This window comes from Crocodylus porosus, unplaced genomic scaffold (assembly GCF_001723895.1).
Source record: "Crocodylus porosus isolate Cpor-Errol unplaced genomic scaffold, CroPor_comp1, whole genome shotgun sequence".
NCBI lineage: Eukaryota > Metazoa > Chordata > Crocodylia > Crocodylidae > Crocodylus > Crocodylus porosus.
Window position 1 is genome coordinate 4438658 of NW_017728934.1, and position 25228 is coordinate 4463885.

A 25228-nucleotide genomic window follows, 5' to 3' on the forward strand; every position below is an offset into this window, starting at 1 on the left:
AAGGAAAACAGGAGGGAGCTCAGCTTCCTCTTCACTAGCTGGAAGAGACACCATTCTCCATCCATTGCTTTATTCAGGGCTGTTCAACTTTCCTCATGGGTGCCACAAGTGCCATGGGCAGCCTATGTGTGGCACATGGGAGATCAGGGACAGGCAGCACAGCAGAAGATAGGGCAGGAAGCAGAAAGCAGAGCAGCAAATCAGGAAGGAAGCACAGGATGGGGCCAAAGAACAGAGCAGCAGATTGGGCAGGGAAGGGAATTGGAATGGCACTTAGGGAGGGTGTCAGGCTAATTTGTGGCACTTTTGCCAGAAAGATTGGCCTCCTCTCCTTTAACACAGTCATCTGACCCCGGTGCTCTTTCCTGCCAAGGCAGGGGGTCGGACTAGATGATCTACCTAGGTCCCTTCCGACTCTAGCTACTATGAAACTATGAAACACATGCCAGGAAACAAGCTGTCAACAACCAGCCCAATGAACTGCATCCACGGCAGGGCTTGTGCCAGCACAACCATGCCTATAAAAATTCTCACACCTGATCCAATCTAGCTACATCAGTAACCTTTGAAGTGCAGGTCAGATCTGCACTATAGATTTCTGCTGCTCTAGATATGTCAATTGAGGATGTGAAAAGGTTGGCTGGCAATGGTCCAGAGTGTGATTGTGAGTACATCAGCCAAGCTGTGCTTTTACAAATATTGCTTGTTTAATGTCAGGGTGTTTTTACTGCACTTTGATAGTATGACTGCATCCATACCAGGAAGGTTTGGATGCAGTAGAGCCCTGGAGCCCTTGGACCAGCAAAACTCTCCTAGTGCTCTTCCAGAGACATGCCAGTAGCTCAGACCTAAGGTTAAAAAAGGAAAAGAAACCTTGCCTGGGTATGTGCAGAGTCCTTTCCCACTCCATTTCCCCACCCTAATGTACTAAGCAATGGCACAGGTCCAACCTGTGTTTTTCCTCTTCGGGTCACCTTTAAATGACTTGCCCAAGGTCACACAAGAAGTCTTAGGATTAGCCAAGAATAGAAAAGCTCGGATGACTTCTGACTGTAGACTTTAACCAGCTTTCCCATGGTTCTAGTTGCTGTAGTTTCTGAAGTCCCAGATGATGGGAGTTTCTGAGACCACTTCCATTGTTGGCATATACATTTTGTTTCTTGGCCCTTTGGAGGAGAAGAGAAGCAGCAATTAGGGGGCCTCTTGTGCATAGGTGTGTCGGATTGACTTTAGGCCAGAGGTGAGGCCACATCTGATGCATTTATAGTAGCAAAAATCTGTAATGCCTGTCTGACCTATGTGTAAAAGGTTTTCTGATATCTTTATGCAGGATCAGAAGTATGTGTTTTAATGATGCAGTTATGCTGGCACAAGTTTGTGGCAGCCTGATAAGGAAGTTTCTCTACAGAAGGGTGGCTTTCATGACCAGCAAACTCTGCTATGTTCCTGCTATGGCTTAATGTGCAGATTAATGGACATTGTTATGCCCCAACAGAAAGACTCTGATTTGGGATTTGGAGCAGGCTTTATGAGAAAACAGATTTATTAAAAAATAACAGCTACAATGTGATTGGTGGACACTTCTACTTTTCTGTGTGTACTTACTGCTCAGAAACTGGTTTCCTAGATCAGTGGTGCTCAACCCACCTGGCCTCTAAAGGTTGGATGAGTGGTGTGGAGTTGGCGTGCAGGCTGGATCCTGCACATGGTGTCAGCACACAGGGTTAGTCTGTGCAATTTGGTGTGCTGGCCCTCCCCCACGGCCAGTCCTGAACACTGAATCCAGCTGCAGCCTAGCATTGTGCCCCAGATTTGGCTGCAGATCAACCCCACACACTGAATCCAACCATGGACCAACACCATGCACTAGCCTGGCCCCATGTGCCAGATCTGACTGCAGATTAGCTCTGTGCACCCATGTGATCCAGTATGCAGCACCATGTCATCCAGCCCTCCAGGGCTCCTACAGGTCCAGAAATATAGTGGTGGGGAAGTGGTGGCAGCATTAATTAATGCTTCCATTGCTCTCCAGCTGCCAAATTTCTGGACCAGTGGGGAGCCCCATGGCCTGTAGGATATGTGTATCCATGGGCTGAATCTGGCCATGAGCCATAGGTTGAGCATTGCACTCTTAGATCAACCCTTCAGCTGTGTTATTCTTATGCAGAGGCAAGGCTGCACCACTGTTTGCCCATTTTACCTCCTTGTCTTATACCAATGGCTTTCAACCTGTAGTCCATGGACCCCTGGGGGCTACAGACTATGTCTAAGGGGTCCATAAAAGATGACCATGATCAATCACATTTCCAAAGGGGTCTGCACCTCCATTCAAATTTTTTGAGGGGTCTGCAAATGAAAAAATGGAAAACCACTGTAGTACATTGATGTCAGGCAGGTGTTGGATGCTACCATATGGATGCTTCTCTTGCAAGAAGTGACAGTTTTTAAGTTGAGTTTGAGAACTAACTCAGCAACGTGCAGGGGATGCTGGAGGACATGTGTTCCTTAAATTGCCTCCTTCCCAGTTCAGTCTTGCCGGGATTCACTATTAATCAGCCACTTTGCATTCAGGTGCTGATTTGGGGCGCTGAACAAGCTGTTGCCATCTGGTGAAAAGCGGGATCTAGGGAAGAGGGCTCAGTCTAGCGCCACTCAGCAAGTGAGGAGGGATTTGGTGAAGGAAGAGCAATTGCTTTTAATGTCTGTCCAGGTTTATTCTGGGAAGGACAAGAGTCATTTCAGGAATGTGTGTTCACCCTTACAGCTTGTTGTAGGAAGGACCGCAGGATTCAGTATCAAAAGCTGCAGAGAGGCCCAGCAGAATGAGGGTGCATGAGCTGTCATTGTCTATGGACAAGAGGAGGCCCTCTGCCAAAGTAAGAGGTGTCTTTTCCTTTCTATTCCCTGGCCTGAAGCCTGATAGAGGAGTCCAGGATACTGGAAGATAGTTCTGAAAACTTTGCTAGCTTTTCAAATAACATTCATAGAAGAAAGGAAGATGGAAAGTAATTCTCAACATTTTTAATGTAAAGTGATGGCTTCTGTAGCACTGCTTAGGCTTTTGCATGTGCCAGAGAGGGTAGTAGATCCCCCCATAGAAGAAGATGCTGACAGTGCCCTTGAGTCCGGATCATAGCTGTTCTCTCTTCCCTTATCAGGCAGGCCTGAGGTCTAAATCATAGGGCTTGTCGGCCTGAAACTTCTTGTGTGCTTGGATGGCTTGCTCAGAGAAGGGTAGCTGTGCCCTGGTCTTAATCTCAGTTTATTGCTCTTGGCGGCTCAGGAAGCTATTCCTGAGGTGATTGCCTTTGTGTATGAAGCAGTGTTGTCGTGATAGTAGTCATCTTCCCTTTTGAATGATTTTTCTTTCACATCATTAGGTTTAGCTATACAGGAGAACTCAGCTCATCCGTATTTGGGTGGTTTGTAATCTACTTAATTTGCTGTGGGTGGACAGATGAAGCATGAAGCTCTGTCGTTTGCAGGGTTGTTACATTACACCTCAGTTGTCCCACACAGTTGTTTTCTGGGCCTCTGCGTATCCCCCAGTTAATTTTGATGCCCCCATCTTTGGACGGGGCTTAGAAAGCAAACCCTTCTAATATACTTTGCCTTGGCTGTAACTATTCCTGATAACTTATCTACGCACCACAGATCACTGCCACTTCCGTTGTTCAGCGAGCAGTTTTATTAACATAATAGAGTTAAACGAAAGTAGTTGTTCTAACTGGTATTTAACTTAGATTGTATCGGTGTCTCAGAGCAGAGAGGGGCTCATGTGCCTGAAAGTTGTCTAACCTCCACCATCTTGTCCAAGTCTGAAATCGGTCCTGTGAAAGGCATCACCCACAAAATTGTGCTTCTTTATGATGTCAGAAAATGAGGGAAGGCACCTAGCTAACGCGAGGCTTGAGTTTATATACATTTCAGTGAAGCATGACTGCCATGGGTCTGCCAGAGGAAAGGTTGGCTCTCTGCTCACCCTTCATACCCATGGTGAGCGTTTGAAGAAGTTCTGTCTCTTGGGGTCTCACTACAATGGACTCTTTTCCATGAGTGAAGCTTGAGCTTCCTTCTTTCCCATGCTTTCGGTCACAGATGTGCAAATGTAACACGCTAGTCAGTCTGTGGCAGGAGGTGTCAATCTTTTTCTTCCTGAGTCCCCCTCCCCAGCATACTATAAAAGCTCCACGGCCCACCTGTGTCACAAAAACTACGCAGCTCCCCGGCCCCAGGTGCAGCAGGGATGGGGGCTGTGGGGCTGGGTGGACAGACCCACTCCCACCCCTTCCTTGGGATGCGTCTCAGCCCCGGGGGGCCAAAGCGGCTCCTCCTGGCCCTGAGCCTGGCTGGGCAGACCCCCTAAAGCCTACTCATGGCCCCCACAGAGGGGCATGGACTCCCGGTTGAGAACCGCTCGTCTTTGGTGGAGGTTTTCCCTTTGTGCCCATCCTATAGCGGATGTGAGTCTGTTACAGTGCTGACTTCAGAGCTTAGCTTTTTAGTTCAAGCTTGTGAGACCTATGTTTTTTTATCTCTGGAGACCTGTGGTTCAGGCCTGGCTATTATCCCAAATGGCTGCTTTCATGTGGTGGAGCTTTGAGGATTAAGAGAGCCAGGGACCTTAGAGGTTTGGCATGAGCTCACTCTGTTCAGAAGAAGTATGTAACCCTCTGGTCAGCGTGAGTGCTGTATCTTCCATCTCCGCTCTGCTCCCCCTCGTTGTCCTCCTTCCCCTTCAGTCTGATGTAGGTCTGTTCCAGTTTTTGGCCGATAAGCCTGGCTCAAGCTGAAGTGTTGCCTGCTTCTAGTGTTGGGGTGGCCCTGGTATCAATCAAGATAACAGTGATCCCATCAGCTCTCTCTAGCAGGGACTTTCCAGGTGTCTGGAAAGTGTCCAGCAACTAAGTTGGGTAGAAACAATTAGTAAGTTCACATTAGGAATCTGGGGAGAATAATTAACTTCACCAGGAATGAAGATCCAGCTCCAGCCTCATAAATGTTTAACTTTTTTTACAAAGTACCCTTCAAACTCTTCCTGGTTTAAGTATCTGAAGTTGCACAATTCTTCCCAGTTCTCACCCTGCAAGTCTCCGTGCAGTGGCACAGAGGAGGCGGCAAGATCTGAAACAAAAATATGCGGAGGAAGAGGAACAGAAATCTAAGCAGAGAGAGATCAAAGGGGGTTTGTCAGGAGATTTTCAATTAGATGAGTTGCTGTTACGGCTTTTATTGCACCCCTCTCCTCCCCCCCACACCCCAGAATTATAACTAGAATTGGATGAGCTGCACGTCAGCTGTGTTGTCCTTTCTCCCCTCACTGTTTCTTGCTTCATTTAATTAGCAACGCCCTGTCTTTATGGAGAAATTTTCACTGATTTAATTACATGAATTTCTTATTGGAGTAAGACTTGTTAGAAGAGCCCTGCTTTGTTTCAGGGAAGCACAGCTGTTAGGTCGGTTGAAAATTAGTAAATATTTTCTGCAAAAAGGTTTGCAAAAACAAAAAATAGTCCATCAAAAATGATTGGGCTTTGTGAGCAAAACAAAAGGGTAGGACGTTGCTGTGCTTTCAATGAAAACAGACAGTTTGGATGTGTTGTTATTGCAGGGCAGTGATTCTCAGCTGGGTTGCCACCAAATTCAGAGAAGTGATGCAGGGGTGCAAGGAGAGGCTGAGGTGACAGAATGGTTAAGTTGACTTGCTATGGCTCCAGGGACACAAGGTCAAGTCGCTTCCAGCTCCGCCTTGAAGGCTGGTCCCAGCCATCCCAGCTGGGAGTGGGTACCTGATGGGTGTGAATCACAGCCAGCCAGCAGCAATGGTGGCCCTGCCACTCTCTTCTGTGCCACTGGCTGCAGACAAAGGCTATCTTACTCTTACAAGCCTGATAAGCCTCTTGACTCAGGCTGGACATTGCATTCAGATTGGGAGGGGATTTGCTGCCTTGCCAATGGAAAGTGGTGGCTGAGGCTCCCCAGAGCAAAACCAAAATGATTTCAAAGCGAATCAACCTGAACAATTTCATCTGGTTCTGTATCCACAAAAATGGAGGACTGTCAATGACATAATTTTCTATGAAGATGTTTGCACTGTTCAGAAAGTCACTTTTGGAGGCAAAAAAACCTGGTGAAAATAGGGCAGCAGGCTCCATTCGCACTCTGCTGAGCCCAGGTGGCTGCTACTGTGTTAATTCCTCCAACGTCAGCAGGGCTGCAGGGATGAAGACTACGAGCTGAGACAGACATGGCACTTACTCCCCAGGTCAGCGTCCTGTTCCTGGACACGTAGCCCCTTGCTTTTAAAAAACCAAGTCAGTGGAAGACGCGATTCTCAGAGGGCCGTGCAGGGGGAAGTGTCTACCTCACTGGGAGTCAGGGCCCCCCCCTTCTCAGGCCAGCAGCCACCTCACTGAGCCACACAACCTCTGGCTTAGTCTGGTCCCCCTGACCACACGTCTCCCTCTCAAGGCTGCCCTGGGGGCCAGCTTCACTACCAGTGCCAGGGAACGGACTTAATGTCTGGCCTGAAATGTGGGTTTAAGGGCTGTGCTAGTAAGTCAGCGTGCCTGCTGGGTGAGGGGGATCTGGCTTCCAGGATGAGTGCCCTAGCCCTTGCATGTGGCACTGAAATAGCAAAAGTCCCTTCCTTCCCCACCCTGCCATTTAGTTGCCAGTGCAAATGCCTAGGCACATGCATGCATGTACAGGTTCGCTTGCAGAGATGTAGACAGGTGTTTCATCATGCCGGGGCTGGGGGGTGGAGAGCTTAATAATATCATGTGACACTGTAGAGTGGAGGCGCGGGCAATCAGATCCTACCTGCCATAGCACGGGCTCGCTGCACTCAGGATGCTGTTTTAACAGCAGCAGCACAGGCTCAGGCTCCTGTGGCTGAAGGACAGGCTCCCTCTGTGCTGGCTGCCGCCACTGGCACCCCCCTAAATCAGTGCCCTGTTCGCTTACCTCTAGTTATGCTGTTGCTTAAGCATCCAAGAATTGACTTCCTATCCGAGGTGTAAATGGCATTTTTGGCACTTAGATAACTAGAAATGCCAGGCAGACAGCCAGATCTGGACAGCTGGAGAATAGAATGCTACCCGCCGTGTGTGTGTGTGTGTGTGCGTGCATGCGCACATGTGTGTGTGAATAAAAGGAAATGTAATAAAAGTGGAGATTCATAGGTTCTGTGGCCAGAAATTACCATTAGACGGTGTAATCTGACATCTGTATTAGAAGGGCTATAGAAATTCATCAAGGTACCCCTTCAGTGAGCCAAATAACTTGTGTTTAATTAAAGCATATATTTAAAAAATGCATCCAGTCCTGGTGTTAAGCCATTAAAAGATGGAGAATCCACCCCTCCCCTCAGCAGTTTGTCCCAGTAGTTAGTCACTGTTACTGTTAAAAATGTGTGCCTTATTTCTCATTTCAGTTTGGCTGGCTTGAACTTCCAGCCACTGCTTCTTGTGCCTTTCTAATTTTCTTCCACTGAGCAGTAAGCATAAGAATAATGAATGTCTTTGCTATTCATGTTATTTTTCAGCCATGTCTCAGATTAAGGCCCAGGCACACTGGATTCAACCTGACAAACAAAAAACAGAACGGGCATGGGGATGGAGGCACACAAGGGTCTCACCATCCACACCCTGATGGTCTAGAATTTTGACCTTTTTTCCCTCCTTTTCTCCTGGGCAGGAATGAACCAGGAGAGGTGCCAAAATAAAGATCTTCCCTCCATAGGGAGCATGGTAGAGGAGAAAGAAGAAGAAAAGAGGAATATTCAGGGTCAGCCTGAGCAGAGGAGACAAAGCACACAGCAGTGGCTGGAATGGATCTCCCATCACTGTAGGATCTTAGCACCTTCTATGGAGAATAATGAAGGCTCTAGTGGGCTTAAAAAAACCTCTGAGACCTCTCTGCTTGCAGGGGCAGGACTCTGGTGAAACAGGAAGGAAGGTTGTAGGTGATCTTTCTAGCTGTTGCAGATTCCCATTTCTTAACTTCTTTGTTCGCCCCCTCAGCCTTGTGTGTTAGTGACTCCCCAGCAGCATCACAATAATGCCTAACACAGTGCTCCATCCTTCGCTTTTTTCTAGGACTGCTGTCTCCTCATGCCTCAGTTTGGATTGTACACTCTCCAGGAGGCAAGTCTGCTTGTATTTATAGCACAATGTGCCATGCACATGCAGGGTGCTAGATAAGCAAGAGATAGGCATAACAAAAAGGAGTGAAGGCTGCATGCCGTTGCCAAGCAAGCATGTTGTAGCAGAATGGAGCTGCCACTAGCAGTGGGAAATGCCCAGCTGGTGAATGATGACTGCAAGACACTACAGACACTTTCCTTCCCTGACCCAGGGACTCTGATCTTGCTCTTGGAACTACTGAGAAATTGGAATGATGGAGACAAAGCTGCCAGAGACCTTGTATAAGCTATCAGATATCTGAGCTCTCATTCACCAGGTGGGCTGCCCCATTAGTGGCAGCATGGGGAAGGTCGGTGTAGATGACCCTCAGGTATGTTCACCACCACAATATCTAAGGGACATGTTGCACATGGCACTTACCATGTGTTAAATGTACTTAAAAGGTGAGTGACTGCACATTCAGGTAGTGCTTGGATGCTTATCTTGCTGGGGTGATTTGACCCCAGCTGACTTCCTGCCCCTTGGGCAGTGGGCTGGATCTGATGATCTCACGAGGTCCCTTTCAGCCCTAAAGTCTATGAAATCTATGAAAACACAAGCTAAATGTGCTCCTATTGTAATAAAGTTAAGACTTTATGCAAAGAGGATCTCCAGAGCATATTAAGTAACATGTTCAGCTACTGTCAGACTGCTCCATGGAGATAATAGGAGCAATTTGGAGTCCTCACCTGGCTGTGCCATGGACCCTTCTGCTGTACCAAGCCACATGTCAGGAAGAAGGATCCTGGATCTTTCCCTTGTCAGGTTCCTCCCCAATCAAGTTGAAAGCCAGGTGCTCGCAACCCTGGAGGGTCCTGAGACTGGGACCAACAATCAGCTGATTATTGATCCCAGCCCCAGCAATGCACCAGAGGTGGTTCAAGAGTGATGTGGTGCCAGCACTGAGACCAACAGTCAGTGATCTGTGCATGCCAGAGATTGTAGTAAACATTACCAGGTGACTGATACACATTCTAACTAATACTGCACACATTTAACACATTACAAGTGTCCCACGTGATAAGACCCTAAACAAGGGTGGCATGGACACGGGTGAGTGGCTGGAAGCACAGAGGTTGAGCGTTTAAGGCCACGGCAGAAGCACTCATGGCGTGGCCTTGTCAGATTCCAACGAATCTGCAAATTCTGCTAAACACCTTGTCACATGAGGACATGAGAAAGGAAGGAAGACAAATAGCAAACTTTCTTGAGTCCTGCCTGCGTTAGCTCTTCCATGAATCATGACTGCACAGGCTTAAAGAAGCTTCTGACTCCTGCCTTGACTTATATTTGTCATTCCAGGAGCACACAGGCTCTGTAAAGGTTCTGCAAAGAGCTGGGGGAGAATAGCGATATGGGCACAATACAGATATGGTACACAGTACAGTAAGTGACTCTACATTTTTTCTCCTTGTAAGCATCTATCTATGGGGCATATCAGTGCAGGATTATGGGTAGGAGTGGTCAGTTGTGTAGTACAAAGTGCTACAAGGATCCTGGCCTGCCCTGCAGTCATAGGCAGCATGATAGGTGGAACTGTCAGACATTAGAGCATCCTGGGGGTATTGTATTTAATTGTATTTAATTTCAGCCTCTGGAGCAGCCCAGGATGCCAAGAGTATGAAGATGCTTTCACACCACCCTTGTCACTGTCCCTGAGGGGACTTTACAGAGTTTTGTAGAATCTCCTGCAGGCCAGATTTCAAAGGAGCTCAGCACCCAGTATGCTGTAGTCCTATGAAAATATGACCCTGCCTGTGGGTGCTGTCCCATGGCCTCCATTCTCGAGAGCCTGTTGCAAGTCTCAGAACATTTTGCATGGATCTGTAAGCCCCAGTTCCTGGAGTCAAGTGATTATATCAGCATTTCCCCTCCCCTGTTACAAAAAAAAGTACATTTCTGCAAAATGTGACTCTGAAGTTCCAAAAATCAGGAGATCAAGAAAGTGAGCATGGCATTTACTTATGTATTTTAATGGTGTTAATTTTAAGACACTCATAATATTTTGGAGTATTTGGGCTTGGTTACACATGTGCGCAGCTCTTCTGAAAGCTCCAGCCTCAGTGCTGCCATTAGAGCAAATTAGTGCAAAAGCAGGAGTAGAAGTGGGGGAAGATTACTAATACCATGTGTGACCCCAAGGAATGTACACATGGTGAGAGTACTGCTGACTCTCCTGGTGGTATTGTCTGTGATAGTAGAGGGTTTGCTTCAAGCCCCAGCTCCTGGAGATGAACAATTGGGCAAGAATCTCAACTTTTGTTTAGTCATTGTGATTGTTTCAGAAAAGTTTTAAAACGTGACCTGCAGCACTGCGAAGGCTGTAGAAAAAGGCAAACCAAACGCAAAAGGAATCCAGCCCCATTTATGAGTGCATAGGGTTGGCAGTTCTGCACTGACGAACCAAGCATCAGTAGAGGGGATGAGCATTGTGTGGGGAAGGCAAGTGACTGTGTGTTGCACATGAATGAGCCTTTGGAAATCAGTCAGGGAGGGAGCAGACAGCCTGCTTATTCATCGTGGCAGGTCTGCGGGCAGAGACGGTGACAGCACTAACTCTGCATTGGGATGTACAAGTCGAGAATCCCTCTGCCATTCAAATTTAATGATTGAAATTAGCATTCAGATTTGACTCCTCAGGGAACAACTCTGTTGTCTGTGTGTTTTTTCCAGTAAAACACTGCTCCCTTAGTTTTGCAGGGAAAATTTTTCATTCATTTGTGAAATATCGCTGTTTTGTTTCCATTCCACTGGGTGTGTGTTGCACACACACACACACACTCATTCTGATTGCATCTGAGTGCACAGGCCACTTCTGAAATGTGAAAATTAAGCACCTTGGCCTAGGCTGATACCCAGTTCACATTTCACATGGCTCCTAGGGTTGGTAATGTGTCTACAAGGTGACGAGGGGAGTGGTATATAACTTCTCAGTCCTGTATAATATTTAGGAGTGAATTGTGTGTGAATGCAGACACATGGGGAACAGAGAGAGGCTGTGGTAGGTGATGTGCAACCAGGCAGCTGTGTGGCAGAGAGAACCCTTTTCAAATGCCATAGATCAGTCATCTCCAGTTTTCAGTGACCCATGGGAAACAAAACTGAGCAAGTAATGTGCTGTGGGCAGCTTCCCTGTTAACCTGAAGAAATGTATGTTTGTGGGTCCTGGGGAAAGGGAGGCAGTGAAGAATGAAGAAGGGTATAACGGGTGGTGATTGATAAGTAGAGGACAGGGTGTGGGGTTGGTGCTGTGGAGATGGGGGAGAAAAGGGGAGTGAGGAAAGGGCTGGTTTCAGGGGGGAGCCCAGGGAGTGAAGGGATAGGTTCTCACAGTGAGGAGCCCGTCGTTTCCTCTGGTCAGCACTGCCTTGTACACCACACCCAGAGCCCAAGGTCTCCGTGACCCTGGCAGCTGGACTGATTACGATCTACAGCAGGATGATGTGTTCTGGTGCAGTGTGGGGAGGATGTTCAGTACAGGCAAGTCCCCTGCAGCCTCCTCCATCCCTCCCCCTTCCCGTGTGGGACAATGTGCTACCAGCTAGAGCAGTGCACGTGCAACTTCGCGCCCTCCCGCTGGGTGAAGGCCACTGGTTACAGAGGCACAGTGTTGCTGTAGCTTCACTCCATAGACATTCTTGACTCAGTTGAGTTTGGGCTTCAGATCCTCAAGATCTGGGCAGGACCTAAACAGAAAACAGAAGAGAGGTGGTCTGCCAGCAGCTGCCTGGCTGTTGCCTCCACTCCATCCCCAGAAGGGGTCCTCACTGGGGCAGCCCAAGCCCCATGACCAAATCATGGGGTGCAGCGGTGGAGGCCCCAAGATAGACAGCTGAAGCAAGCCCCCCTGCCCACTCCTCTGCTCTCCCCCCAACCCAGCTCTTCCAGAAAACTCCAGCATCTCATCCCCACAGCATTTCCAAGCCACCCCCAAATCCACTTGATGCTCCCTCCGCTCCCTGCAAGCGAATTCTCCCCACAGTGCAATAGCGCAGGGAGGAGCAGGAGCAGGATAAACCATGTTTCAACCTCAACTGAGAGGCTGGGGGAGAAGGGGCCCCATCTCCCATGAAGGGTCCCCTCATCTCCACTCCGCAGTTTCTGCAGCATCTCTGTGCCCGCTGCCAGTCATCTTTCTGTGCCGCCTCTCTTCCTGCTCCCCGTGCTCTGGGATCGTGCTGCCACAGTGTCTGTCTCGTGGGTCTCTCGCTGCCCCGCCAGAAGCTGTATGATGTTCTGCCCCCTTCTATGAGTATAAATCATTAACTCAGAAAAAGAAGGAAACAGTGAGCAATTCTCAGTCCCAAAGTCTTCCCATGGGAGCCAGCCTGCCCCTTTGATTTATGGGAACAACTTCCCACACTAGAGGTGGTTATAGGGGGAACAAATGGAGACTGATTGCTACGAACCCTTCTTGGATGAGAGACACCAGACTATGCTTAGAGTTACTTAATAATTGATGCTGCCTGTGCATTAATGAGACTTGCAGCCTTTCCTTTTACACTTCCCTCCAGACTGCTTCAGTTAGGGCTACACTTGCTTCTTGCATTGAGATCACACGTCTTACTGAGGTGCTAGCACAAGCCTTGATGTTCATGGTAAAATGTTCAGTGGGGAACAATGGGGTTTGGGTCCTTATTTTGCTTGCTGACATATTAAGAAAACTCTGGATAGTGAGAGTGCGAGTCTCTTTCTACTTGGTTTCTCTGTCAGGATGTCAGGGCTTGTCCAGCAGGTTTTTTGTGGCCCCTGTGGGAGACTTGTTGGGATAGTGACACTGCCCACCAAAGAAGTGAAAAGTGAGCAATGGAAAAGCAAGGGAAATTCAGTCCAACTGTTTAAGGCTTTTCGTTTTCTATGATTTAATTCAAATGTTCAAGCAAGAGCTGGGAGCAAAGAGCTGTTTGTTCAAGTTTGGCATCCTCTACTCATCAGCTGAGAGCTGCTAATGGTGTTTCTTCACATCTCTGTGCCTTCCAAGCAGCCCAAGACTTTTTGGTCCTATTGTCATATTTTGGAGGTGAGATGAAACCCGTCAGGCTTTACTTATATTTATGAAATATTTTACCAAGGGGCAAAACCCCGGAGTCTCCTCTTATGGCCGGTTCCCTTTAGAAGAGAGGCTCATGCTGGAGATAAGCACAGAGCTGGCAGAAGCAGAGCTGAAGCCAAGCTACGCTCTTGCTCTCGCATCTCTTGGCACCAGCCCGTAGGGAAAAGCAGCCTTTGTCCTTAAGGCTTGACACATTAGGAAGTGAAAAAGACTTTGGCGAGACGCATCCCTGGCAGCCATCAACATTGATCAGTTTTTCCTTAAGCCGGCAGCTGATGTGGGAGGAACCTTTTTGCTGATTACTTCCCCGGTGTCGGGGCTCTCTTCTAAGAGCAGAGCGAGCTGAGCTGTGCTAACAAAACTCTCCCCATCCACAAAGCTTAGTTTTTGGCACCTGGAGAGCTCCCTAGATCAGCTGCCCAGAGAGACAGGAAGCCACCACCCAGTGCCATCATCATTTGCCTTTTGAAACATTTGCATTGTCATAACTTGGTGCCATCCAGTATGAACATAATACCAAGATGCCATGAGATGTCAGACTTTTGCTCTGGGATAACCCTTTAATCCCCTCCAAGGCAGCAGCCTTTATTAAAGGAGCTCAGGCCTGAGGGCAGGCCTAGGCTACCTTGGGCAACCTGAGGGGGCAGCACCAGGAACAACATGTCTGCCAGCACATACCCCCAAAAAGGTGTCATGTAGCTACCATTAGAGAAGTTCTCAGCATGCCATCCCTGCTCGTCTGGGACTGAGAGCACTGAGTGTGCCCTGCATGTGCTGGGACACAGTTACACAACGTATTTTGGCAGGAGCGAGTGGTTGAGGTGTGTATTCACAGCAGATCTGTCCGACACACTGTAGACGTGCCCTACATCTCCCTTCCCCGGCCCAGGGATGTCATTTGCACCTGTGCACTGAGAGGGTGAAATGCCACCACTTGTGTGTGAGGACCTTCTCCCTCTGCTAGCCTGGCTTGGAAGTGAGCAGGTGACTTAGAGAAGAAAGGGCCACAGGAAGCCCCACTCACACTGGTTTTGAATCTGTTGGTGGCCTTGCTCTGTCCAAACTCATCATGTTGGACCTGATCCTCATCTCATGTGCTCTGTAAATCTGGAGTCACTCCCCTTAGGTCAAGACTGTAAGACTGGACTCAGGCCCTCTCCCTGTCCGCATACTAGAAGTCTCACCCCTATAGTTTATGACCTCCCTTTCTAACCATCTGTTTCTCTTTCACTCTCCATCATATCCTAGTTCTCACCCTACTGCTTATTTGTATTCCTTCCCCTGGACACCAACACCTTTCCTCCCCTAGGGTTGGATGCTCAGCATGTGGAACCAGAGTTTTAGGGGAGGTCCATGGCCCACATGCTCCCAGCTATGGTCTTCTGCAGCTTGGGCCACCCAAGGCTTGTCTACACAGGGGGCATTCAGGGAAATTAACCTTATTTATAGGGCTTGGACTATAAAGTGGATTAGTTAAACCACATTAAACCTCAGTGCGGACACTCACATGCAGAATTAATCTGGATTAGCTGAATTAACTTCCAAGGTAAATTAAACTAAGCTTTTGTTCTGAATGAGAGTGTCCACATACAGGTTTAATACAGTTCTGTCAATCCAGTTAATTTGGATTAATTTTCTAGAGTGCCCCACGTAGACAAGATCTTAGTTTAGGGGCTTTGTGGAAGCTGAGATCATGTGGCAGTCCTCTTCCCCAGCCACAGACTTTGGAGCTAAGAACCAAACCCAGTCATGATTCTGCCGGTGTGTAAACTTTCTGGATATTTTCTGTCTCTTCCACAGGTATAAGAGCATGGTGACCCCAAAGCGAGCAGCTGTGGCCATTGCTTGCTGCTGGATTGTCTCCTTCGTTGTAGGACTAACCCCCATGTTTGGCTGGAACAACCTGAACAAGATGAGGGAGGCTCAGATGGTGAATGCCAGCCATGTGGGGCTTGTCATCAAGTGCCGGTTCGAGACGGTCATCAGCATGGAATACATGGTGTATTTCAACTTCTTCGTCTGGGTGTTGCCTCCTCTGCTCCTGATGTTCATCATCTACTTGGAGGTTTTTACCCTGATCCGCAAGCAACTCAACAAGAAGGTCTCGTCCAACTCTACCGATCCTCAGAAGTATTATGGGAAGGAGCTGAAAATTGCAAAGTCTTTAGCACTAGTGCTCTTCCTCTTTGCCCTGAGTTGGCTCCCACTGCACATCCTAAACTGTATCACCTTGTTCTGTCCCTCTTGCCAAAAACCCATTATCCTGACATATATCGCTATCCTCCTGACTCATGGCAACTCGGCCATGAACCCAATCGTGTACGCCTTCAAGATCCAAAAGTTCAGGACGGCATTCCTGCAAATCTGGAACCAGTACTTCTGTTGTAAAACTAACAAGAACATTAACAACATCAACAACACTGAGCTGGACAACTAGGCTTAAGAGAGCAGGAACAGAGCGAGCTGCTCCTTCCCACCAAGTCCATGGGTCCCTTCAATCCACCAAGTGGCCACCTTGCCTCTGCCCACATTGTAAATGGACTGGTCCTAGGAAGAGGGTCAAAAAGAGGACTTGGGCGATCTGCAATGGCCCGCCCTTTCCAAGTCCAACCAGACATTTATCTGAGCTAGTGAAGGGCATTATTTATTCACAACCATTGTACTGTTTTGATATTGTATCCTGCACTGTTACTTTTTCTTTTGCAGGTGACACGTGTCTGGGTATTTAAAGAGGAATTGTACAGCTGGGGATGCTATTTACTTTCAATGCAAATAAAACAAAAAAGAAAGCAGCTCTGCAGCATGAACTATGGACTCCTACTCCCAAGATTGAGTTGTGGGGCTCGGCCTTGGGGCTGGGGCAATTGGAGGCTGCTGGAACTGAAAAGGCGGAGTGAGGAGCAAGGGGGCAAGGACCAAGGCAATGGGAAGCAGATTGAGGCTTCCAGTATCACCATTTACCTTTCGGGTTCTACATGTCTCATGATGCACCTCTTCTCTTGAGAAGGGAGGGAGGGAGAAGTCTGGGCAGACAGGTCAGCCCATATAGGAGAACAAAGCATAAGGCACTTTATAACTCCACTGGGCACTGAGGCACCATTTTGAATGCAAATATTTCAACTTTCAGCCAAAATATTTGGGAAAGAAAACTGTATTCTGATCATGTGTAGGCAGATGACACAGGGAATAACTTGCCTTCATCCTGTGTACCCTACTGCTTCCTCTAGCAAATAGGGAGTTGTGAAAACCTAAAACTACCAGTGCAAGGCCTTGTTACACGGTAATCTTAGGTGGTTTCTGGAGCTCTTAAACCCTGGATTGGCTTCACTTTAACACCTTTTAAGTGGCTTAAAGCACTCATTACTCGTCTTAAAAATTACACCACTCCAGGGTAGGATTATCTCTAATCTGCCTAATTTTGCTTCGGTTCCATTAAGATGTGGCCACTTCCCACAGCTATTCTGCCCAAAGAGAAGTCTAGCATCCCAGGATGCAGTGGGCAAGTGGGGATGCCAGGGCAGTGGGAGCACCCTGTGCCTGTGGGAGCAGTGAGCCAGTCTGGGCAGGGGGTCAGGCTCTGGAGGAAAAAAGGATCAAGCCCCTCAGGGCTCAGGTGGTGTCCAGCCAGCTCACCTCCGAGGAGCCCGATCCTTTTTTTCTTTGAAGCTTGCCCTGCCTGCTCTGCCACCAGCCAGGCTGACTGCTGACTTGGCACCACCTGAGCTCCAAAGGGCCCAATTCTTTTCAGTGCTCAGATGGCACCTGGCCACCCAGGTGAGGAGGGTGGGAGCGGGATCTGGTGAAAAAAAATGGATCAGGCCCCTTGGAGCTCAAGTCGTGAGCTGGTCCAGATGGCGGCGGGAGCACTGGGGTAGTCAGGAGCTCCTGGGCTGTGGTGCTGGCTCTACCAATGCCAATAAATTCCAGCGACTAAAAAAGAAACGCACAAAACGTGAAGACATTGTGGCTGACAGCACTGACTTGGTTAGTCTTGCCCCTGCTCGGCAAGCCTCTAGTGGCAAGCCACAGCTCTGCAGGTGAGAGACAATCTCATGGTTTTTTGCCTTAAGGCCTGACTGCTTCACTAAACTGAACAACGCTAAGCCGATTAACATGTCTTTAGCTTACAGCGTAAAGTGTAACAAGGTCCACGGATATGGAGGCTCTGGGCTTGAGTTCAGGGCTCTGCACAGACTTCAGCTACCCTCTGCTTGCATTGAACCTCCTTCTCACCTTGGTCTGAGCACTGAGTTGGGGTCCCTCCTCATGAAAACAAGGCCCCCTGTTTGAGTTGTCCTGTTGTGAGCCTTAATTGATTGCACGGAAGCTCTGAATCCAAGACATGCTCCAATAATGTCTGTTCTGGAAACACACAGTCAGCCTCAGCCAGTGCTGCCAGGCCAATGGCACGAAGGGCCATAGTCTGATGCATCTGTGGTCTGTCAGAAACTCAGCTGCTGCAGCAAGCTGCCCTTTTGGAGCACTGCTCAGACCAGCAGACATCTGCCCTGGACGCTGTTTCAGAGGAAGCTCGTGGCGTGACAGCCACAGCCTCTTTCATGGTCTCTGAATTTTGAGTCAGGGAGCTCTGAAATCCAAAGTTTCCCTTCTCACCCCTGCTTGTGTCTATCTCCTCTAGCTCAGGCAGGGCTCTTATCTCTCAGTCTGTTCTGGAATAAAAACTATTTATTGCAATCAATGCATTTTACTGGAATCCAAATATTTTTTTTTAACCAAAGCCGGTTTGGTTTTTCTCAGGAGGTTGGGTGCAACTCCAGGGGTCCTGGGGGCACTAAAGGGAGCAGGATCAGTATTTTCATTGGCTCTGGTGTTCAGGCTCTTTTTCCTTCATGTTTCTCATGACTGATATTTCCTCTGACATGGGCCAAAAAGCTGCTATGGGCTCAGAGTGCACACATGTACGCATGCAGTCTCGATTGCCTTCAAGTGCACACATCATACAGATTGCATTTTAGATTAGGTGTCTTTATAGCCCAGTCTTAATAATTTTATGCTTGAGCATGAATAATCAGTCATTAAGTACAGCTGCTATTGTATCAGCTTCATTCTTCTCCTTTTTTGATCTGGAACATGTATTTACAAATTCATGGGAAGATCAGAGCTCACACCAAACTGGGGGAGAATTTCCCAAACACATAATTTGTTGGGAAAGAAAAATATGCAGTGAGTATAAGTGGGACTTGGGTATCTGCCTGGATCTGCAGAGATCCTGAAAGTCTAATCTTAGGTGTTAACTGCCATATCTAAGGGCCTTATTACACATTAATTTTAGGTGGTTCTTGGAGTTCCTAACCCCTGGATTGTCCACCCATTAACACCTGAAATTAGTTTTAAGCACACTTCAAGTGGCTTAAAGTTACGCTGCTCCGGGGCAGGTTTACCTCTGATCTGTGTTACCCAGCTCATGTTCCACTGTGTGACCATGCCTGACAGATGAGCCGCTCAAGCTGCAGTCCTTCAGCATCCCGGGATACGGCATCCTCTTCCTCACCCTCCTGTATGGGCAAACTTTCTACCTCCTGACCTCTACTTCCCCCGTCCGGGAGGAGGGTTCGGGCACCAAGCCAACTCCAGCTCCTGCCCCAAAGGGTGTGATCTTCCCACCCCAGGAGTGAAATCCTGTGCAAACCGCCTGCAGAGCATATGCCAGCTAACAGGGCATGAACAGGTCCAAGAGTGGTATCTAGGGGTGGATGGGAGGGGAACAAGATAGGGGCCAGATGGGGACCTCATGAACTTCCTCTCCAGGGCACGGGCAGTAGCTCTTCAAAAAGCGCCTTCCCTCACAGCTCCCTAGAAAGCTGAACCAGCACCCCACTCCCTGATGCTAATCCCATTCCCAGTTTATTAAAACATGAGACCTTCCTTAATTTACTTCCTCTTTATTTCTTTTTAACTCTTTTTCGTTACTGCTTTTTATTTTATCCTTCAGGTGCCGACTTATTTAGCCACCCTTCTCCCACCCCCATTTCTTTTGTACCTCCCATTTCATTACCACCCCCATCCCATTAACTCTCCACCTCCCAGCTTCGTGTCCTGGCCCTCCCAAGACATCTCTCACATCCCCCACCCAGAGCAAGAGTAGAAGCCTGCCCAGGCTCACCAATTCTCCAACTCACAGCTATAGCTCCTGGTCCAGCCCCTGCTTGCCAAACTTCCAGTGGCAAGTCACAACTTTGCAGGTCAGGGACAGTCAGAGAAGGTTTTTAGCCTTAAGATGAGACTGCTCCACACTTGAACTAGCAGGAACACCGATCAACATTTGAACAGCTCAAAGTAGAATGGGTAACAAGGCCCTAAGGTACTAATAATGAGCTAAGCAATGGTACTGCATTTTGTCACTGGCCTTCAAAGGGTGCAGGATGAGAGAAGAGTATCATGGTATGAGGCTGCTGGGGGTGGAAGGTGTGCACATCAATGGGGATAAGGCATTTAACAACATCAGATGAGCTGTGGAAAGTTGCGCTGTCATTTTCCTGGAAGGAAGATTGACATGGGGAAGACTGTCAGCTTTCAAAACACTGCATACAAGGTCAGCTCTGGGACCTGAATAAAATCTTTAAACCAGGGTCTTCAAAAACCTTTGTTAATATGACAGAATTGCATTGGGGGGTGTGGAAAACTATGGGGGGAAAGAAAAAACAAAGGGCGCCAGTGAAGAAAGCCGCACCTCCTCGCTGGATGCCCAAGTAGAGGGAGAGGCTTTGATCCCTGCAGAGGGCAGGAGGATGAGGTACAGCTGCTGTTTGTACCCAAAGGCAGGTACAGTGCGTTCATGTCAAAGCACAAGCTTTTGTGATCTATGTGACAATACGTCCCCATCTGCACCAACACACGCTTTGAGGGCACGTACATAATGGCAAGTAGAAAGTGCCAGCATGGTTCACTGGGCCTGTGATATGACAGGCAGGTTGGGAGGCCTTGAGAAGAACCTACCCCTGCAGCATTCGGGGCCCTTGCTCAGGTTATAGGACCCAGCTGAGTGCAGGAAGGCAGCTGCACACAGCTCTCACCAAACCCAAGAGCCAGCTCCAGCTCGGGCATCACCCCTGAACAGCAATCAGCTTCTCCCAAGGGCAGCTCCCCTGAAGCTACACTATGTGTCCTTCCCCACAGTGCTTTTCACACAAGTGGGGAGATACTCTCTTCCCATCCCTGGTCACCGACTGGCTGCCACTGAAGCAATTAAGGGAGAAAGAAGTAGTCCTACTGGGAGCCCAGACCTCTTAGAGGAAGGGAGTTCCCCATGGCCAGAGAGGTATAAATCTTGCTCAAACGCAGCCCCGGTGTATGGACAGTTTGTTCATTTCTGAGTTTGTCAAAACCCCAGATGGTGAAAAGGTGGTGGCTGCCATCCTGGCAGACATGCTGGGCACCGAGCCCACAGCCTCCAGAGCTATGAGCTTGAGCTAAGCCTCACCAGCTGCCCCTGTGACAGCCTCAGGTCTACTGCAAATAGGGCCGAGGGAGGGAACCTATGAAACAGGAGGAGTAATGAGCTTTCCTTGGGCTTTGGGGCAGTCTGCCAAGAAATTCCTGTCATCTCCCCAAAGCCTTTTAGAAGTTATTCTCCATTGGTCCAAGCACCCTCAAAGATCACTTCCAGGAACGCAGTATGGGACCAACCTCAAATGTCAAGTTTGCTTGTGGTGCTCCCGATGGCACCTAAGCTCCAGTAACACAACCTGGGAACATTCCCTGTCCCGGCAACCTCATTAGCAGATAAAAAAAAAAAATCACAGACAGAAAAGGGCTCATTAATTAACTTGCATTCTGCTCCCACCTGCCACGTGGCTAACAAGAGAGACACGGATAAAGACTACCACAGGGTGAGTTATATTTGAACTTGCTCACCTCAGTTAATGACGTTGCCCATTCCCTGGATGAGCTGTAGGCTCGGGATGAGAGGACAACATGTGTAAGTGGGGAGGGAGGGCTGAGGTCAGAGTCAAGGTGGTTTCTAGATTCTCTCTATTTCCATATCCCTTCCCTTGTGAAGGTCCAGTCTGGTACCGGACGCAAGCTGGCTCCTCCTTGTTTACTGCTTTAGCTTCGTCTTTCCCAAGGCTTTACTCTGGGAAGCATAAGGAGAGGAAACGGGGCAGACCCTTTGCCATCAGAGCCACAGGTTGTTCCCTTGCAAGATGTTTGTGTTTCAGTTCTGATGTTGTTTGCAGATCAAGGGTTCCTGTTCCCACCCTACGGCCCTTTTAGATTTCCTGTAACTCATGGGCTTGGTGGGGATTTGCGAAGGCACCCAGAAGCCTCGGGGCAGGGATGCTCATAAATCTCAGGGTATTTTGAAGAGTTCTCACAAAAGCTCTCACAGATTTTCCGCTCCATGCCCCACAGAGGTGTCCCCAGGGAGACGCCGACTGAGGATGGAAGTCCGTGTCCTCCTCACCCCTGGTTTCAGAGTACAGCAAATCTATTTTCTCTGTGCTCATACAATGCCAGCGTGGCCTCCTGCACACAGCAGTGGGCTGTAATAGGCGCCACCTCCAAGGTAGCTCTGGTGCTCTCCGGCAGCCACCTCCAGTCACCTCGCTGGGGACTGCCCTGTCTTCACCTGCCACACCTCCATGTTGAGTAACACAAGATTGAGAGGCAGCCCTCAGTCTACCGGGATGAGATCCCAAATGCTGCTCATAATCTGGCCCAGTCTTTCTCTAAGACAGATTCCTAGCTGGGTGGCTTACTTCTGAGCTAGTCCATGAGGACTGGATAGCCCACCTCCAACACTAGAAACCCAGAGCCTTTTACCTTAGCAGTTGTGACAACACCCAGACGCCATCACTAGATGGATCAGCAGCCACAACAGCCTCAGCATCCCTTTGTTAGGGGCCTGCAATGCCCCAGAAACCTTGCAGCAAAACAAGGAACAAAACCGTCAGCTTGAACAGGGGTTTGCCTTCCTTTAGGCTCTCCCCTGTCTGTCTGCAACCTGGCGGTTGACTTGTCCAAAAGCTCTCTCCTTACTAGCTCGCTGATTAAGGCTAGGCCCCAGCTTCAGCCCCCCTGAGATACTCACTGGTTTCTGTCAGCCTCAGCACTCTCTGGGCTATTCACTATGCCCCGTCTCTCACCACAATGCTGCTTCCTTCAGGTTTGCAGAGCCAGATTTGCAATACTCCACATGGAGCTCCTTTCTCTACCATGTCCTGGGCCAGATCGAGCCAACACCCCAAGAACTGGGCTTATACAGCGGCTCGTTCCACCCATTCAGATCACGTGGCCTTTCTCCCAACAGGGCAGGGATCTTCCATGTTACCCAGTGTCATGGTTTTCAGCTGGCAGCCTCTGCACCCTGCAGTGCAACCCTCCACTGGTGCTATTTGCTGCACTGCTGTATAGCTCTGCTGCCTGCATACCCAGCAGAAACATGGCTTTGGAGCTCTCCCTACCCCGTTATATGGACCCAGGGGACTTGGAAGTCCTGCTCCAGTCATCAGCTTGCCATTGACCTTCTGGGTGACGGTGGGCATATCTACATGTGTGCCCCCCTGCACAGTTGGTGCTGCATGGTCATTTAGTACTTGCAAGTACTAAATGACTGTGTAGTACCCACTGGTCCTGCGCAGTCCTGGCCGTGCATGGGTTGTTTCTGATCCTACTGTGCAGTAGTGGCAGTGTCATGGTTATTATGCCTGCTGATGCTACGTCACCGAAGCGACAAGCTATGTGAATGTAGCTCGTGACTACAGCGGTGTATTGTCTCGTGAAGACGCGCCCAGTGGGTATATCCCTCCCACTCTCCGTACCTCAGTTTACCCCATCTGTAAAATAAGAGAATGAATGGTAACTTCCTTAGTAAAGTGTTTTGAGCTCTACTATTACAGCATTGCTAATGCCAGTGGTCCAAAATTCATGTCAAGGACCCCAAATCACAGTACTGGTTTTAAAAGTTCTGAGATTTAAAAAAAGAGAGAGATGCTAAATGCCTGCCTTTGCTGTGTGGGGCTGGAACCATCAACGCTCTGATTTTTCAGCTTCTCTCCCCACAAGGGCTAGAAGCCTTTTTCTGTTTTCTTACACAGAAAGGTGGCTGAGCTTGTCAACAGGGCATCTGTCTCCCAAAGCCTGGACTTTCACTTCAAATTTCAAGCCATTTGTGATAAAATCATGAGAGCTAGCAGTACTGCCATGGTCGGGGAGGGGGCTGTCTGACCTCAGAGGCTACAGCAAGCGGTCTCCTCCAGCAGCAACCGGTCTCTTCCAGCTTCTAAACACCAGGAGATGAGAAGGCTTCATGGTAGGTACCTGGTATGTGCTGATATACTCAGATGGCCCCCAAATGACACTGCACGCCACTACCTGGTACCTTCAGCTCTGAGCTCCTTCTGGCTGTGTATGTGGCACTCTGTGGGCAAAAGCCAAGGGAAAAAACTTTCAGGTATAAAAGGAGAGTAAGGGATAAGTAGGTGATTTTAGTGTTTGGAAGCACATGGGGATTTGCATTACTGCTGGACCTTGTGTGTGCATGTGTGATGGTGATAGCGGGAGCCGATGCTTTCAGAACGAGAGGCAGCAGCCTGAAAGGGTGTTTGCTGGTGACTGCAGCAAGTGCAGGAGACCCTGCTTGTTTGACCAGAAAGAGGAGATCAGGGCTTACAGGAGCTTCAAACTGGGCAGCACTTGAAAATGAAGTTTTCTTTGAGGACTACCTCATGTTTGTTGAGTTACAGAGCTGTCACTGTGTGAGGCTTGTGCAGGTGAAGAGGAATTATAATACGTTTCCATGCGATAGATTTTTGGTATCTCTTGTATGAAATGAATTTGATGGGTCTCAGGTCCAGTTTCTGCACCACAAGCCTAAACAGTCATTGCAGAAGGCTGCAAGCTATTCCAGACATGTTTGTATAGCCCCCGGTGACTGGGTCCCACTTTGAGTCAGGGTCTGTCAATGAGTAGGGGTGAAGCTACCTCATACCCATTCATTTGCTAGACCTAGCAGCACTGTGCCTGTTGCCACTCACACACTGGGGCAGGGTGAGGGCAAAGGCAAAAATCAGAAGACAGAGAGAGAAAATTGTTAGTTAATCTCACAAGTCATCATACTGTTTGGGCCAATCTAATGCTATTTGGGGGTCAGGCTCTGGCTTTTTGAATTTGTGGGGTTGGTGACACCATGCCCCATGGCTGGGCTATCACAAATAGGTGCTGATGGCTGTTAACCCCATGAGGGGCATGGCCAGCCCCCGGAGGGCATCGCCCAGTACTGTGTGCCTAGCTGCTGTGGGTATTCTGGGAAGCAGTGGCTCTGTTCAGGTTAGGAGAGATACAAATGGGACCAAAGAAGGTGAGCTCTCCATGCCCAGGGGTGCTGTACCTTCCTCAACTTGCTGTCTAGATTGTTGGGCCACTGCTCTTGACACTCTGGCATCTATAGTCCAAGCTGATGGAGCTACCTGGAGAGAGTAGGGATGGAATTTGGTGTAACTGTGCCCTCTCGTGGTAAAAATAATGATATGCGGTAGAAGCAGTGTTGTTGAGGCTGGCAAGTTCATGGCTGGAGCCCTTGAGACTGGAGCCCTATCTACCCTATGTCTGTGAGAAGGAAGGGGGGATGCTGTCTGTATAAGCAACCAGCTCTCATGGTACCCGAGTGACTCTAGTTGCTATTGACGGTCTGGGGACTGGTCAGCTGTGCCTCACACAGATTGCCCTGTCCTTTTCGGTCGCAGTCTTGGTCTCTCAGATGTTCCCCCATATGCAGGTCTGGAGCCTGCAGCCCCTCCACCCACAAGGCATTCAGTACTGATGGAGAACTCATCAGTACCCTGCTGCAACCCCTTTTCCTGCAAAAAGCAACCCCCAAAAGAGCTGAAAATCTCCTCCCTCCTTCCCCCCGCCCACTTTGGGGAATGCCTCTAGTGTCAAGAAGGAACATCTGTCCAGGATAAATCTGCGGTACCCACCCTGCTCATCTTTTGCAGAGCACCCTGAAGGTTGGAAACCATTTCTCTTT

General features: G+C 48.9%; 1 protein-coding gene across 1 annotated transcript in view; it reads left to right on the forward strand.

The window, feature by feature from the left end:
• Positions 1 to 16031, forward strand: part of ADORA1 (adenosine A1 receptor) — a 68777-nt gene extending 52746 nt beyond the window's left edge. Inside the window, exon 2 of the mRNA XM_019546362.1 lies at positions 15040 to 16031. Coding sequence (XP_019401907.1) covers positions 15040 to 15676 — 637 coding nt within the window. The 3' untranslated portion in view covers positions 15677 to 16031. The remainder of the gene's footprint in view (positions 1 to 15039) is intronic.
• Positions 16032 to 25228: the final 9197 nt, after the last annotated feature.